This window comes from Furipterus horrens, unplaced genomic scaffold (assembly GCF_987537825.1).
Source record: "Furipterus horrens unplaced genomic scaffold, mFurHor1.1.pri manual_scaffold_5, whole genome shotgun sequence".
Taxonomy (NCBI): domain Eukaryota; kingdom Metazoa; phylum Chordata; class Mammalia; order Chiroptera; family Furipteridae; genus Furipterus; species Furipterus horrens.
Genome location: NW_028327175.1, coordinates 103,993,732 through 104,009,141, shown reverse-complemented (window position 1 = coordinate 104,009,141; position 15,410 = coordinate 103,993,732). Strand labels below are relative to the sequence as shown.

Genomic DNA, 15,410 nt, shown 5'->3' with positions numbered 1-15,410 from the left:
AGCACATCCTGATCCTGCAGACCCTCTCTCTTGAGCCAAGAATCTGTGTCTGCTTGAGGTTTGCAGAGGTGGCCACAGCGTTTGTTTTTCTGTGGATGAGCGTGAGGCTTTTCTGCTGTGTTGCAGTGTATTTTGACCTTGTTCCAGTACAGACAGGCTAGTGAACCTGGCAGGCTGCCCAAGGTGATCCGTGACAGTCAGCTGTCTTTCAAGCTCAGTCCCACCCCAGGGCTGAAATCTGAACTGACCTAGCCTTGCTTGACATTCTGAGAGATGGAGATCCTTGTTGTATCCTACTCCCAGAAGAATATTGGCTCACGTCCTGGAGAGGTAATAATAACAACAACAACAATAATAAGAGCTAACATTAGAGCATTGTATGGGTCAGGTTACCCAACCTAGAATGGATCCCTGTGCTTTCCCCTACCCACCATTCATTACCCCGCTTCTGGTACCGGTTTCTGTATCAGCCGGGATTTTTCCATTGCAAACAGTCAGTGCCCTCTTATTTCATCCTTATCACTACGTATCAGGTGTGGAAGTTGAACTTTGCACAGCTAAAATGACCTGCCCAAGGCTACACAGCTAATAAGTAGTGAAACCAGGACTTGAACCTACATCTCTCTGGTCTTAGATTTGCATATTTTAATTGCTCCAATTTCTGATATGGTGCATTAGGGCCACCTGCCTGGTGAAATTGGAATTGATAAATTATCACTATAGGTCATTGCTATCATTTTTATTAACCCAGGGGAGTGTAAAATGGCAGGTGGAAAATCTTACCCATACACACGGAGGGAAAGCTGAGCTTATCAATTTATTTTAATTTAGGTTAATGCTTATTTATACTCCAGCCCTTCCCAGTTGAACTGACACTGAGCCGGTTCTTGCAAAGACAAGCAGGAGCTGATCAGGCAAAAATCTAGGAAGCGTGTTCCCAGCTGAGGGGGGCAGTGGGGACAAAGGCCCTCATTCTAGAATGCAACACACTTATCCTGAACAGTTCCCTGGGCCATTCTGAAATGGGCGTGGGGACCCAAAGAGAAAGAGGCATAAGGCTGCTAGAACCTGCTAGAGGCATAAGGCCTATTCTGGACACTGGGGAAATATTGATAAATTAGACAAGATCCCTGTCCTCAGGTAGCTTACAGTCAAGGGACTTGAACATATGTAACTTACAGGAGTACTAGGAACACAGGTGTGTAAGATTAGAAATGTCACAGGTTGGCAGAGGACTGACAAGCAGAGGGCATGCCTTTCCGCTGGCATTTCTAAGCAAAGGATATGGGAACTTCCTTCTGAAGGCTGCCATTTCCTGGGCACCTGCTATGGGCCAAGTACTGTGTGTGCCATACCCAACACACAGGCAATTTAGAGGCCTTTGATTTTTATCCTCTTGGAGCAGATTAGAAAGCTAAGGCTCAGTGAACTTGAGAAACTTGCTCAAAATCAACAGCAACAAAGTGGCAAAGACCAGAGAGAAATTTCTACAAACACTTCTCTGAAACACAGCTTTTGTTGTGGCCGAATTTTGACTTTCCCACTTAAATCACATTTACTTTTAAAATTCAATCTTGCTGTCCTCCAGAGCAGTTCTCATCTTGTCTCCCTGCCCCCCGCCCCCCCTCAAAAAACCCCAAATCAAATAACTGGCTGTAATCAGTTGTTGTAAGGGGGCGCACAATTTGGTTAACCACATGTTCTGCTCATTTGAGATGTCTCGTGGTATATGAAGACGACCAGATTTCAGGTAATTAAAATGCAATCAAATAGACTACACACACACACACACACACACACACACGGCTGAACAGCAGTTTAGTTCATTCAAAATTCAAGTGGTGTTCTAGGATCAGGCATGGCTTCTGGGTGCTGGTTCCTGTCAGTTACCTTCCCTTACAGCCATCTGGAGGAAGGCCTCACCGGTCTCTCCGGTGAAAAGTTCCCACTGATGGAACATCAGATAAACTGCCTCTTAGAATGGCTTGTAAATGTTTAAAATGAAAAATAGGTGTCTTACAAACGTTCTTTGAAAGCATGGAGATTTTGAGAAACAGTTTGCCAGTTTCTGCAAATGCGATGAGCGTGTTTTAATTCTGCATTGTTTTAGTCAGTAACAGAAATCAATCAATCAATCAAATTAAAAGCGAGTGGGTTTTATTATCCAGCTGGTTCTTCAGTGTGCTGTCTGCCTGTGCAGAGGGAACCACTGTCTTCCGGTGTCTCCAGCATGAACTGTGCTTCAGTTCATCTGGTGTTTCACCCCAAATCATAGGACTACCTGTTTGTCTGCCTCTTCCACTCTGCTGCGTGCTACTTGTGGATGAGGACCATAACTACCTGATCCAATGCTGTTCCAGGTGTCCGGGACCTGACCCATCAAAGAAATGGGAAATGTTTCCCAGGAGACAAACAGAGCTTGCAAAGTCTTAGTTGTGAAGAACACGGAACATTTAGAGAACTTAAAGTAATTCCAAAAGTTGAGCAGGCAGGGCTATCTCATAGACCACCTTGCACACTTGTGACAGAGTTAAGGCATTGTCGTGCAGGTGATGGAGAGCCGTTGAGGATATTAAATAGAAGAGGGGACATGGTCAGACTTATGTGCTAGAAAGATCCTACAGCTGTTTTCCAGAGGATGTTTAGAGTGGAGTTTGGAAGCTGGAGTGGCATTTTATCTAGCTTACTTTTCCTCAGGTGCCCAACTGTGGCTATAATTATGCCCATGGGATCCCGGAAGAAATAGTATACCTCACTTTTTCCGTACATTTTTGCCTGTATCTTGCAAACATGGGTGTCTCTGTAAGCTTTGACTACATTCGAATTGGGGATTACCCTTCTCTTATCTACAGTACTTTTGCTCTTGACCTTTCGTCTTCTTATTCTGACATTTTGGCCTTCCTAGTAGACGAGAAGACTTCAGTAAGATCCAAGCATAACCCATCCAGAGAGTTAAGGACAAAGTGATAATAGTCACTGCCCCCCTCCTCACCCAGAAAAAAAGAAATAAGCCACATGGAAAAATGGGTCGAAATCTACTCAAGAGTTGGAATGCAGTGAGAGGAATTAGGTAACCGGAGATCAGATTTCAGACAAGCATAGCAGCATACCCACAACCCGGACAGATCCTTTATCTGCATCGACTCCTGGTGGCAGCCTGTGTGGGACAGTGGTCCCCGTGAAAGGAAGTAGGAAGCTTCAGAAGCCAGCTCTGGATTCTTGTGTGTGTTTCCTGGCTCTTTTCTAAATTAACAGAACACATGCCTGACACTTTTCACCATAAGGAAAGCAGGACTGAAAAGAGCCGAGACTCTCGACCTGGGGTGCCAAGGCCTGGCTCTCCTCTCCACCTCTCGTTAGACTTTGGCCAGGCCATTAAATCTCTCTGAGCCTTACTTTATTCACATATAAACTAGCTCTGGCTTGCTGGGGTTCTTGTGAGATGAAAGGAGGGAGGAGGAACAATTAGCACTTTCTAGGCAACAAAGAGAGAGTTTTCTGCAATGGTCATTATTTAGTGCATTCCCATATCCTGGGGTTCCTTGTCCCACATTTCTTCTAGCTCTCTGGGGGAAGACTTGGGGACGAGCATTCCTAGTTGAGGGAATGGGCCGGGCAAAAGCACCGATATAGAGGTGAGTGATAGAGCTCTCTGCCTTCCTCTGAAGTGGCAGGTCCTGTGCTGGGTCTAGCCGCCGCACACCGGGCACGCGAGCCCTCCGCTGGGGCATTTGTTAAGCATGTCAGTGGATATTTGTTGAGCACCTACTATGTGTCAGGTCCTGGAGGAATAGAACAGAATTAGACTCAGTGCTTGTCTCACAACTGTAGTCAGGCTCCCAAAAAGTGTTGTCCAAGGTGCCCGGATAGAAAATCCCAGTGCTGTTAACAGACAGATGGGCACCAGCTGGAGCAGCTGCCCAGGCACTGGAGTAGACAGCTCTGTGCATCCCCCACACACACACCCCTTGCTCGTTGACAGAAGCCTCATTGGGGTCTCACTTGTTGGCACCATGAGGAAGCTAGACGGCCCCTGCCCAGGTCTCACCAGCCTGCCAGAGAAGGCCACCAGCCTATCCAGGGCATTCCCCACTCTGCCATCTTACAATTTCCTTCTTCCTCACCACCTGCCTGGTAGCCAGCTGGCTTGGTTCCTGTGCAACGACATGAGCCCCAGCCATGCCCTCAGCTTGGGGCAGCCTCATTCCATTTAGCATGTCTTTGTGAAAACAGAGACTAAGAAGTGTGCTTTGCATGAACAATTCCACATCTAGAAATTTAATCCTACAGCAGTCTATCATAGCTACAGCCAGAAAGATACATATTCAAAGATTATCATAGGAGCGGTATCTATAAGAGGGGAAGAAGGAAATAATCTAATTGTTCGTTGCTAGGGTATTAGCTATGCCCGTCCTACCGAATTCTGTGCAGCCATTAAAAGGGTGACGTTTACCTGTATGTTCTTATTAGACAGAACAGCAGGATATATCATTACGTAAAAAGGTCAGGTAAATACATGAAATAAAAAATTGATATGAATATAACAGCTTCCACTTCACAGGGTTGCCATGAGGAATAAGTGGGTTAATAAATGCTTAGAATAGTGTCTGGCCCTGGTAGTGAGCACTCAAGTGTTAGATGTTGCTGCTGTTGTTGCCATTGCTGTCATTTCACTCTCTATATTGCCGGAATCTAAGCTTTCATAATCATAATTTTAGGGAGGGGTTACAGTTGGCCATCCCACCATCATGGTTTTCTGTACTCTTTGGTTTGTCAGAAAAGGATGGAGTGTGCTGTTTCTCCTGTGGTCACTCATCACGGTTGGCTAGGACTGTCTGACTTTAAACGTTCTGTGTCCTGGGCAAACCAGGACAGCTGGCCACTCTACATACGCCCCTGGCAGCCAGTTTGTTTTAGGAGTTAGACAGACAAGTAGTCATTACTGCTTTTCACATGTAACGGGAAGAAAAAACATTAAAATGGTACACCCAAATGAAATATTACTCAGCCTTAAAAAGGAAGGAAATATTGACATGTGGATGAACCTTGAGGACATTACACTAAGTGAAATAAGCCAGCCACAAAAGGACAAATACTGTATTACTCCACTTAGATGAGGTTCCTAGTTTGCTGAATGACTTTGACTGTTCATAGAGGCGGAAAGTAGAACAGTGGCTGCCAGGGTCTTGCAGCAGGAAGGAAATAGGATGTTGTTATTTAATGAGTTCAGAGTTTCAGTTTTGCAAGATAAAAAGAGGTTTGGAGATGGATGGTGACAATGGTTGCAGAACATTGTGAATATCCTTAACGTGACTGAATTGTACACTTAAAGATGGTAGGGTGGCAAATTTCACGTCATGTTGATTTTACCACAATTCAAAATTTGAGGGGAAAAAGGTACATCAACTATCACAAATATTGTTGCTCACAGTGAAGTTAAAGTGGTATTTAAGTTGAACTTACAGCCATGGCCCGTGTGGCTCAGTTTTTTGGAGTGTCGTGTCGTAACCAAAATGCTATGAGTTCAATCCCCGGTCCCGGAGTGTACAAGAGGCAACCAATCAGTGTTTCTCTCTCACATCAATGTTTCTCTCCTTTCTCCCCTCCCTTCCTCTGTCTCCAAAAGCGATGAAAAAATGTTCTCGGGTGAGGATTTAAAGAAATTAAATTGAACATAAATATACAATAACTGTACAGATGACAGACTAGTGGTAGGAATCGGGGAAATACTGTCATCATATACCCTGAGCTCAGATTGAAGGTGTCTCCTCGGCCCCCACCACCCTCACCTTGCCCAATCCCAGTGTCTCTCACTACTGCTCGTGCACATTTCTGCTCCACAGATGGCCCACCCACTGCATCCAAGAGGTATCTGTGCATACTGGCAGCATTAGGGGTTTGAAATCCTGGATCCTGGCATTCACAAAAACTCTGTGCTTTAACCTTTGCCTGAGCACTGTCTTCCTCATCATCAGTTGTGAGCATTCTGTATCAGAGAAGGAGATCTGGGGCCCAAGTGTGTTGGGCAGGAGGGACCCAGAGAAGAGAGGTTGGCTCTGTGTTGGCCTTTTTCCTAGTGGAGGCTAAATGGGCTCCTGGGCACCGGGAGTGAGGGGGTGTTGGGGGGAGGATCAGAGAATTGAACCATGCCCTTTCCTGTGTGTCTTCAGCCCAGAGTCTTTATGCATATTAGATACACATGATGGTGCAGTGGCTCTTGGGAGACAGTTCCTAACTCTGACAGGCTGGGAGACTGTGCAGCAGTCCCTTCTAGAGGCGTTTTCAAACCATGCTCTGCAGAACATCCCGTACATGTGATGCACAGAGAGCCTTCCCAGTTCAAATTGGGCTGGGTCCTTACACTGCTGCCCTGGTTCAAAATATCTTAGGCTTCTGGTGTTCAAAATGGGAATAATACATATTCAAAGGCATACGATATGCCAGGTGCTACTGCACAGGTTTTACATGTGTTATTTTATTTAATACTGCCAACACATGAGGTTTAGAGAGATGAAAGTAACATGCTCAAAGTCTGGGCTTTCAGGAACAGACCATGGGGAGATGATGAAGAAAGAAAGAGGAAGAGAATTAACTACCGACATTCATGCCTGACTTAAAACAGCACTTCTTAAGCTTTAAAGGGTAGACACCTCACCTGGGAATCTGGTTTAAAAGCAGATTTTAACTCAATAGGTCTTGGGTGAAGCCTGTGACACAGTGTCTAACAGCAGAGGGCTGGTGTTCTTGGTGCAAAGGCTGGACTCTGAATAGGAAGGCCTCAGAGCACCTGTATATTTTCTTCTGCGCCTGGAATGGAATTCATTCACTTACTCACTCATGTATTCACACATTCACTTGTAGAAGTTGGTCTGGTGGTTCCAATCCCAATTCCCCATTTTACTAAATGGGAGACTTCTTTGAGTCTCAGCTGCCCATCTGTAAAAAGGGAACAAAACTCACACTTTATAGCATCTTTATGAAAACTAAGTGTAATAAAATGTAGCAACAGTCAGCCCCAGGACCTAGGCCATGGTGAACATTTCATAAATGGTCATAGAGTTTCCCTTCTTACTCATTTATTTATGCATTTCAACTGATATTCCCATATGGTTCCAATACATTTATTTGAATGTTTATTTTCTTAAATGTTTATTAAAACAAAGATGTTCCAGTGGCTCCAAGCAATACCATGATGGACCCCAGAGTCACCATCATGAATCAGAGAAACTGGCATAGGTGAAGAGACATACCTTCTAATAATTTCTGCAAAAGGTGCAGAGAAACTGGTGAGGAGACAGACACAAGTGATGAGCTGTGGGAGCCACTTGGCAAATGACGCCACCAGAAAGAGTGAGTGAGAAAAATATGTGTGAGGGGAAGAGAGAGAGAGAGACTGGGACTGAGTAAAATGTCAACAGATCGCAAGCTGTTAATTATCTGGAGAGAACTAAATATTATGTAGGCAATTATCGACAGGCGTCTGAAAACAACAATAGGAAAACTTGGTCCCCAGCCGAATTCCATCTCCTTTTGTAGAAGGGCTGGGGAGAGAGGCTTTAGTATTCAGAGCAGGCTTATTTATGCAGAGGGAGGTTGAGGGGCCGGGGCCCCAGGGAGAGGGGCCAGGCAGGGGACACAGCTCTCTGCTTTGAAAAGCAGCTTTACCCACAAGCTCTAGGCCTGGAATTCACGGCCCCCTCCTGTCCACCCTTCCTCCCCCAACATGTCATCTTTTGAGAGGATTTCATGTGGAAGCATCGCTAAGTAAATTCGCTAAATGCCTATTCATCCCCATCAGATGGGCACTTGGTGAAGCGGTAAATGTGAAAATGGCCCCAGCTCAGGGCCGTGAAAGGGGTTTCTGGGGTTGCCAAATGGAGCTGCAGCCACTGACCTTGGGAGGCCTGAAGCTTCGAGAGAGGGGGCCCCTCGGGAGCCCCAGCCTGGCCCCTTCAACCCTCTGACTAAGGCTACTGAGAGGCCTCTCTTTATTATTCCTGCTGCCAGGAACCCATTCAGCGGTTAACTTGTCTCTGTATTCATCAGGACGACAATAATGAACTGTAGTGAGGGGGTTGGTGAATAGGAATTACTAAGACGTGTAGATGGTTTGGAGAGAGCTTGCTTAAATTTTTTATAGGCTGATTTAGTTAACACCTCTTCCAGCAGCTTCAAGAAGCCCTCTGCCCACAAGCTACCATAACTTGGCACGGGGCATGCGTGGGCTTTACCTAGCAGAGAGCAGTAGGGGTTTGTCCACACAGGAGGTACACCATTATTGTGCAGACATGTGGTGTGAGCATTTGTCTGCATCCCTGGGGTTCACCTCTGCTCACTGGCAGCTTAGGTTTCTGTGTGCGTGCTGGATTTAACTCGTCGCAGACGCACGGGTTTTTCTGCAGTCTACTGCTGGCTAAAACGGCTGGCTTTGAATTGGTGTTTATTTCTGTTAACCGGATGGGACATCAGCTGTGCTCATTTTCACTGCAGCATCTCTTTACCGCTTTCTGCCCCTGCCGCTGGTGTTACCAGTTGGTCAGCACGAGTCAGCCAATCACAGAACAGGGACTTGGAGTGGCGCGACTGCAGGGAGTTGCGGGAAAATGAAGAAGCGGTAGGGGTTGGGGGCGAGGCTCAGACCAGATGGTGGGAGACAGGAAGAGTAGAGCAGCTTGTACTTACTGCACACCTACTATATGCCTTTTAAACCCACCCAGTTGTCCATTCAGAATATATGAATGCAGAGCCTACTGTGTGCTGGTGAGTTCAGAGAAGGTAAATGACTTACCCTTGGACACATAGGCCCGGGTCATGAGAGGATCTGGGATCTGTCTCCAGGTTCTTCTGCTTCTTGAGTCCAGGCATCACCTTCTAAGATACCCACCTGCCTCCCAAATGTCTATCCTCCATTCTGTTCCCAGAAGTGCCCTTCCTTTCCACTGTCTTCACATTTCTCCCAATTCGAAACAATGGTTAACCCTTTCCTCCTAAATAAAAGTCCCTGAGCAGAGAAGCCTGATGAAGAAGGAGCTGTCACTTCAGTACCGTTTACCTGTTTGGGTTTGTTCAGCAAAAGAGGCGACTGCATTTCTGGCAGATGGAGACCCGTGTGACTGCCTTATAAAATACTGTCACAGCTGTATGCACAAGCTGATTAGCTGTGACTACACTGCTAGTGCCGAGATTGATGGTGATAAATTTGGGATAACAATGCTGGGAACGATGTCATTCGTTTGCATTGCACTTTATCTTTGTTAAAGATCTCTCAATCAGTTGCCCAGTGGTTGTCGAGAACTTGGTATTCTTTCATTCATTGATTCATTCATGTCTCAAAATACACTTGAAAGAGTCAGTTCAAACTCATGTCAACATTGAGACATTTAATCATCCAACAAACATTAATGTAGCTCCTACTATGTGCCAGTGATAAGCAAGTTTCTGTCTTCATGGAACTTACCTCCTCATGTAAGAAAGTTCAACACCTTCAGATGGTGATACTATAGTGAAATAAATAGAGTGATATGATAAAGGCAGAGAAGGGGATGTGGGTGCTGCTTTAGGTTGAGTGAGCATAAAAGGCCTCTCTGAAGAGATGACACTTGAAAGGGAACCTGGATAGCAATAGCAAGCTAGTGATAGGAAGACACAGGACAGGGTTTTCCATGTACAGCAAATGCAAAGGCCCTGAAATTACTATGTGTTTGGCATTGAGCTACACACTGATGACTTATTATTTGCCAAGCCGGGGACTGGGCCCTGAAGATTCCAAAATGTATAAGATACTATCCTCATTCTCAAGGAGTTCACAGTATATGGAGCATACAAGACACAAACACAGAGAGTGTGTTTTAATGTGGTGTGGTTGATGGTGACTCATGAAAGAATACAGCCATATCGGTCTACCGGCTGGTGTGAAAGGAAAAGGAACCCTGTTTTGTGACAAAGAATGGAGCCAGGACTCAATTTTCCATTGCTTCTGGAGGATCCTGACTTTCCTCTTCGTTTGTTTCCACAGGACAAATGACCAGCTGGTGGCATTTCTCTCCCGATACCGAGATATGAATTTCTTGAAGTCACATGGCCGGGACAATGCAAGGTAGTACACCCTCCCCCCGTCTTTGTACAAAGTGGAAATGAAAATCTGAGTGATCATTTTGGGGTTTCCTTCCAGGCTGGTCTGGTGCAGCCAGAAGAAAGTTGAAGATGGAAGAAAGGCAGGCTCTGTGGGCCTCCCTGCTTCCATGCAGGATCTGAAGTGACCCCTCCTGTCAGCGAAGGACAGAGAGCATAGTAAATGTTTCATAGTAAATGTCATTGCCTTGACACTTTTCATGCAAGCACTTTTGTGTCATCTCACCGTGGCAACCCTTCAACATCAGTAGGGCAGCCATTGTTGATTCCCATTTTCTTGGTGTGAAGACAGAGGCCCATAGTTTGTCATGTCCCCAGAGCAACCATTTGGTCAGCCAATCATTAAACAAATATTTGCTGAATGCCAAGCATGTGCCAGGCACCCATCTAGCAGTGAATAGGACAAAATCCTCACTCTTTTGGAATTTACTTTCTAGTGGGAAAGAGGATCGTGCCAGCATGGCGTTGAACTCAAGTATCCTGACTCCAGCCCTGTGCTCTTGCCATTGACCCGCTTTGCTGCCCAAGACATTGGCAGGGATTCGAGGCATCCAAAGTCCAATTTCACCCATTGCGCTTCCCTCATTAAAACGAGCAATGCCAAATAGCATCAGTACCACCCAGCTCTGGCCAGATCTCCATGGCCAGAGATCAGCTGGGAGGAACACAGTCTTGAGCGCCCCCTGTAGGAGGGTTCAGGTGATCAGCTTCACCATCCAGGTGTAAAATTTCATTAAAATCCAGCCCAGGATCACTCTAACATCTTAGAGCCTTTTTCTAGAGTCGACCTCAGGGCACACTGGCGGCTCATAGAGTAATTTTCGCTTGTTAACCTGTTTTGTTTTGGCGCTCATGTTGGTTTTGTGGTGTTGTGTTTAGTTCAGGTACTTTATTTGAAAATTAATAGCCCCATTTAAAAATAGCAGTACTTCTTATGAAAATCCAGATTTCCAGTTCATCTTAAAAGATAAGAAGGTCTGGCTCCAGCCAAGTAGCTCAGTTGGTTGTAGAGCTGTCCAAAAGGTTGCAGGTTCTATCCTTGGTCAGAGCACATACCTAGGTCGTGGGTTCTATCCCCTTTTGGGGCACATGCAGAAGGCAACCTATCAGTGTTTCTCTCTCACATCAATGTCTGTCTCTCTGTCTGTCTGTCTCTCTCTCTCTCCCCTCCCCTCTCCAAAGTCAATAAAAAAACAACCTTAGGTGAGGAATAAAAAAAGAATTTTTTTAAGATAAGAATGTCCACTAACTCTGCACCTGAATTTTTTCATGGCAGTTATTAACTGGATCTTAGATAACGACTGTGTTTTCCAGGTCTTTGGAGTTCTCTCTGATCCCCCTTCCATACCTGGCCCTGGTGGCATTTCAATTTTCAGTCTCTGCTTTAGGTGTACTCCACCACTGCTGCTGGAGGTGTGGTTTGGCTGGCTCTGTGACTTAGTTTACCCAGTTATTCGTAGCAGAGAGGGACAAAAGAAGCAGTGGTCTCCATTTCCTAGCCTTTGAGTAGGAACCCCAGGGTCCTTTTGTTGTATGATATTCCTGCATTTTAACTTTGATTTCATTCAGCTATTTATAGATTGTTCCTGTCCTATTGACAGCCTGCATTCTTTTCATTTAAAAAGAGCCCCAGGTTTGAAGATGCTCTGAAAATCAGTAGCATGTTTGGCCACTAAGGGTGGGTGAGGCCTGGGTGGAAAAAGAAGAATTATAGCCACTTTGTGTTGTGTTCCTACTAAGTGCCCATTGCTTTGGTGGACCTTTTCATGCAGGATCCCTTTCATCTTATAGCTCTCAGTGCAGAAATAAGATGTAATATCCCCATTTGTCAAGAAAAAAGGGGAGTCTTTGGGAACCTAAATGATTTTCCCAAGGTCACACAGCAGGAAAGTGCTAGAATTTGAACTCACATCTCTGACTCCAAAGCCCATGGAAATGAGATAGAGCTAAACAAGATTCCATGGGGGTGGTTAGTAATCAAAACTGGCTCACGTTTTCATGTCCCCACCCTTAGGTAGAGAATTAAGACCCTCTTTCCCCTGCAGGTAACCTTGTCATACATGTTTTGTGCAAATAAAGTTGCATCATGAGAACGGAGCCCACTGTAAGCTGATAGACATGACTGAATTACATCCAGTCTACTGTTCTTGTTCCAGCCTAGTCAGTATTTATTCTCTGATTAGTATTTCCAGGCACTGTACTAGGAACTGTGTATAGGACAGAGGTTAAAATCATGGGCTTTGAGGTAATACCTCTTGGGTTGGAGTTCTGCTCTACCACATCCTGGTCGTGTTACATTAGACAGGTGATTTTATTACCTCTCTGAGCCTTTTTCCTTACCTGTACAATGGAGGTATTAATAGACCTACTCTTATGGGATCACTGGGAAGATTAAATGAAGTGCTGCATAAAAAACATTTGACATATAGTAAATGCCCTGTGATGGTAGCGTTGGTGATGATAATGATGGCATTGCCACAATAAGTATAGGACTAAAATATTGCTGTTGTGAAAAAGAAATAGATGGTGTGTGGGCCAGAGTTGTGCCTCTGGGTGTGTATATCCTGTCTAACTGATGTGCCTCAGTAGCTGACAGGTGGTACCCAAATGGCATGGGACAGGATGAAGGCTCAGGCTGAGGAGATGTTGTTTGTACCTCCTTCTAAAACCCTAAAATTCAAGGGCAGAATAGCTCACAAGTTCCAACACTAGTCCATGAGTCCTCAGCAGAGATTCTCTTACTTGATAAATTAAGGCAAGGAATTTAGAATTAATTTAATACTAACATGAAGCAACATGTCATCATCTGCCACTCTCTCGTGCTATATGAACAAGCTTAGCCACTACCTGTCCTCTGTTGTCTATCCCATGTGTGCAGAGCTTAGCTCTGGTTCCTATACTGGTGATGTGTTAGGAAGGATACTTTTGGTAGGAAATGACAGAAACCCAGTTCAAAGTAGTGTAAGGAGTAAAGGAAATTACTGGCTAATGGAACTAAAATCTTAGTTTCTGACTTCAGATATAGCTTATTAGGCAGTTCAAATGATATCATCAAACCCTCACTCTGTTAGTGCTTTTATTTACTTATTTTTGGTTGTTTAATTGTTTTTTTATTATTCCTGGAGAGGGTTAAAGTAAAATAAACATATCCCTTCAAATAACCAAGTAGCTCACTGGCAAGAATATTTTTTTAAATTGAGATATAACATTACATTAGTTTCACGTGTATAGCATAATGATTGGATATGTGTATATTGCATAGTGTCTAGTTAACTGTACAATTATTTTTAATCTTCATCGGAGGATATGTTCATTGATTTGAGAGAGAGAAGAGAGAGACAGAAAGACGGAGAGAAACAGGGGTCAGCTGCCTCCCATGCACGCCCCGACTAGGGACCAAATCCCGCGGCCTTTGGTGTGTGGGACATGGGACAGTGCTCCAACCAGCTGAGCCGCCTCGCCAGGGTACAGATTTTTTTCTTGCAATGAGAACTTTTAAGATCCACTCCCCTAGCAACTTTGAAATATGCGACACGATACTATTGACTATAGGCACCATGCTGTCCGTAACGTCTCCATGACTTTTATTTATTTTATAACTGGAAGTTTGTACCTTTTGACGCCCTTTACCCATTAACTTCACTTTCATTAGTCCTATTATCCTTTGTGTCGATTTTAGTTTTGTGGCTCCAGATGGTGACCCTTCCCAACTTTCAGCCTCTTTTCTCAGGTAAGTAACCTGAGACTCAGAGAGGTGAAGGAAGTTGCTTAAGCTCACACAGCTAGGGCAGGGCCAGGACTCAGAACCAGGCGCCTCTGTCTCCAGAGCTCAGTATCCCTGCATGGTGAAGCCTCTCTGTGCTCTGGTACTGCTTTCTTCCAACATGCTGGCTGGCTTTGAGACAGCCCTTCCCTTTCTCTGGGCTTCATTTTCTCCCTTTGACAAACCTGGGGGATGAACAAGATGGTCTCCCATGTCCCTTCCTGTTCTGATGCTTCTGGGCCAGTTCTTGTAAGACATTGTAACAGAAGCAGAGAGCCTATAAAACAAAGAGATGGGGAGGGGCAAAAGCAAGCAGTGAGACACAAAATAAGCCCCATGTTGCCTCAGTTTGTAACTCCACGAGGTTTCCAATAGCAATGTTGACCTTCTGTCCCCATCTCCAGCCTTTATCAGCCACTTCGGACTTCCAGCTCCTGCTGTGAAGAGATGGCATAAAGGCAAACTAGTATTTTAATAGCTGCCAAATTGGTCCTGACTGTTCCTGTAATTAAATGAAGAGGAGTGTTGCCTTCACTGTTTCTCCTTGCTTTCCTCCAAAAATAAAGTAACTAGATGCGCAGGAAGACACATAGTACAACACAATGATCATTTTCCCAGATAGCCTCGGCAGGGCTAGCAGATGCAGGTACCCTGTAGTCTACTCCCAGCCTGAATAAGTGGGTCTTTGCAGACATCCCCATGAGCTCCTGGCTTCTGCTTAGAGAGCGTCACAAGTCTCAGCAGCCTGATCAAGTCCCAGTGTGTGGGGACAGACCCCTTACAGTGAGATGGAGATGAAAAATCATTACCCCTCATCACAATAGGGTTTCCTCTGGGCCTTTTCCTGCCTTGGTTGATCTAAGTTCTCTACCTAATTCAAGGTCACCAAGGCCTGAGTGCTTAGTTCTGGGGAGCAGTGTGGTGTAGTGGTAAGAGCATGAGCCCTGGAGTGCAGCTAGCTCTGCCTTGTGACAGCTGTGGGACTTCAACAGATGACTTTGACTCCCCATACCTCCATCTCCTCATCTCTGTAAAACTCACACGGTGAGGTCGGAATTGTGAAGGACTGAATTTGCACAGGAAGGCCCCGAGCCAGGCGCTTCCGGGCGTGTTATCGCATTCCAGGCGTGTTATCGCATTCCAGCCTCACTTGGCAGGTGTTACCCCTTGTGGAGATGAGTACAGCTGAGGCCCGGAGAGTTGCTATAATGTGCTCGAGGTCCCACAGCCAGTGATTGGAACTGGTTCAGTCTGACTCTTAAGCCTGTGTTCTTCTATCAACCCAGGATCTGAGAGGACTGTAGTTATACATTCTTGGGGTATACAGTACAGGTGAAAGAACAATATCCTGATGACTTTAAGCAGAATCATTTTTTAAATGAATTGGGAAGAGCGGAAATCAGGTACTTCTACTTTCTGAAGTCAGCCTGTCTCAAAGTGTGTTCATGATCCACCAGCAATGTGTGGCATTATTCTGAGTAGTTCATAAATGGGTATACTGGGAAAGTTGGGTATA

At 45.2% G+C, this 15,410-nt stretch overlaps 1 protein-coding gene across 1 annotated transcript in view; it reads left to right on the top strand.

Moving 5' to 3' along the window:
- Positions 1–15,410, top strand: part of XYLT1 (xylosyltransferase 1) — a 300,460-nt gene that overhangs the window by 245,066 nt on the left and 39,984 nt on the right. Inside the window, exon 6 of the mRNA XM_090276964.1 lies at positions 10,016–10,096. Coding sequence (XP_090133090.1) covers positions 10,016–10,096 — 81 coding nt within the window. The remainder of the gene's footprint in view (positions 1–10,015; positions 10,097–15,410) is intronic.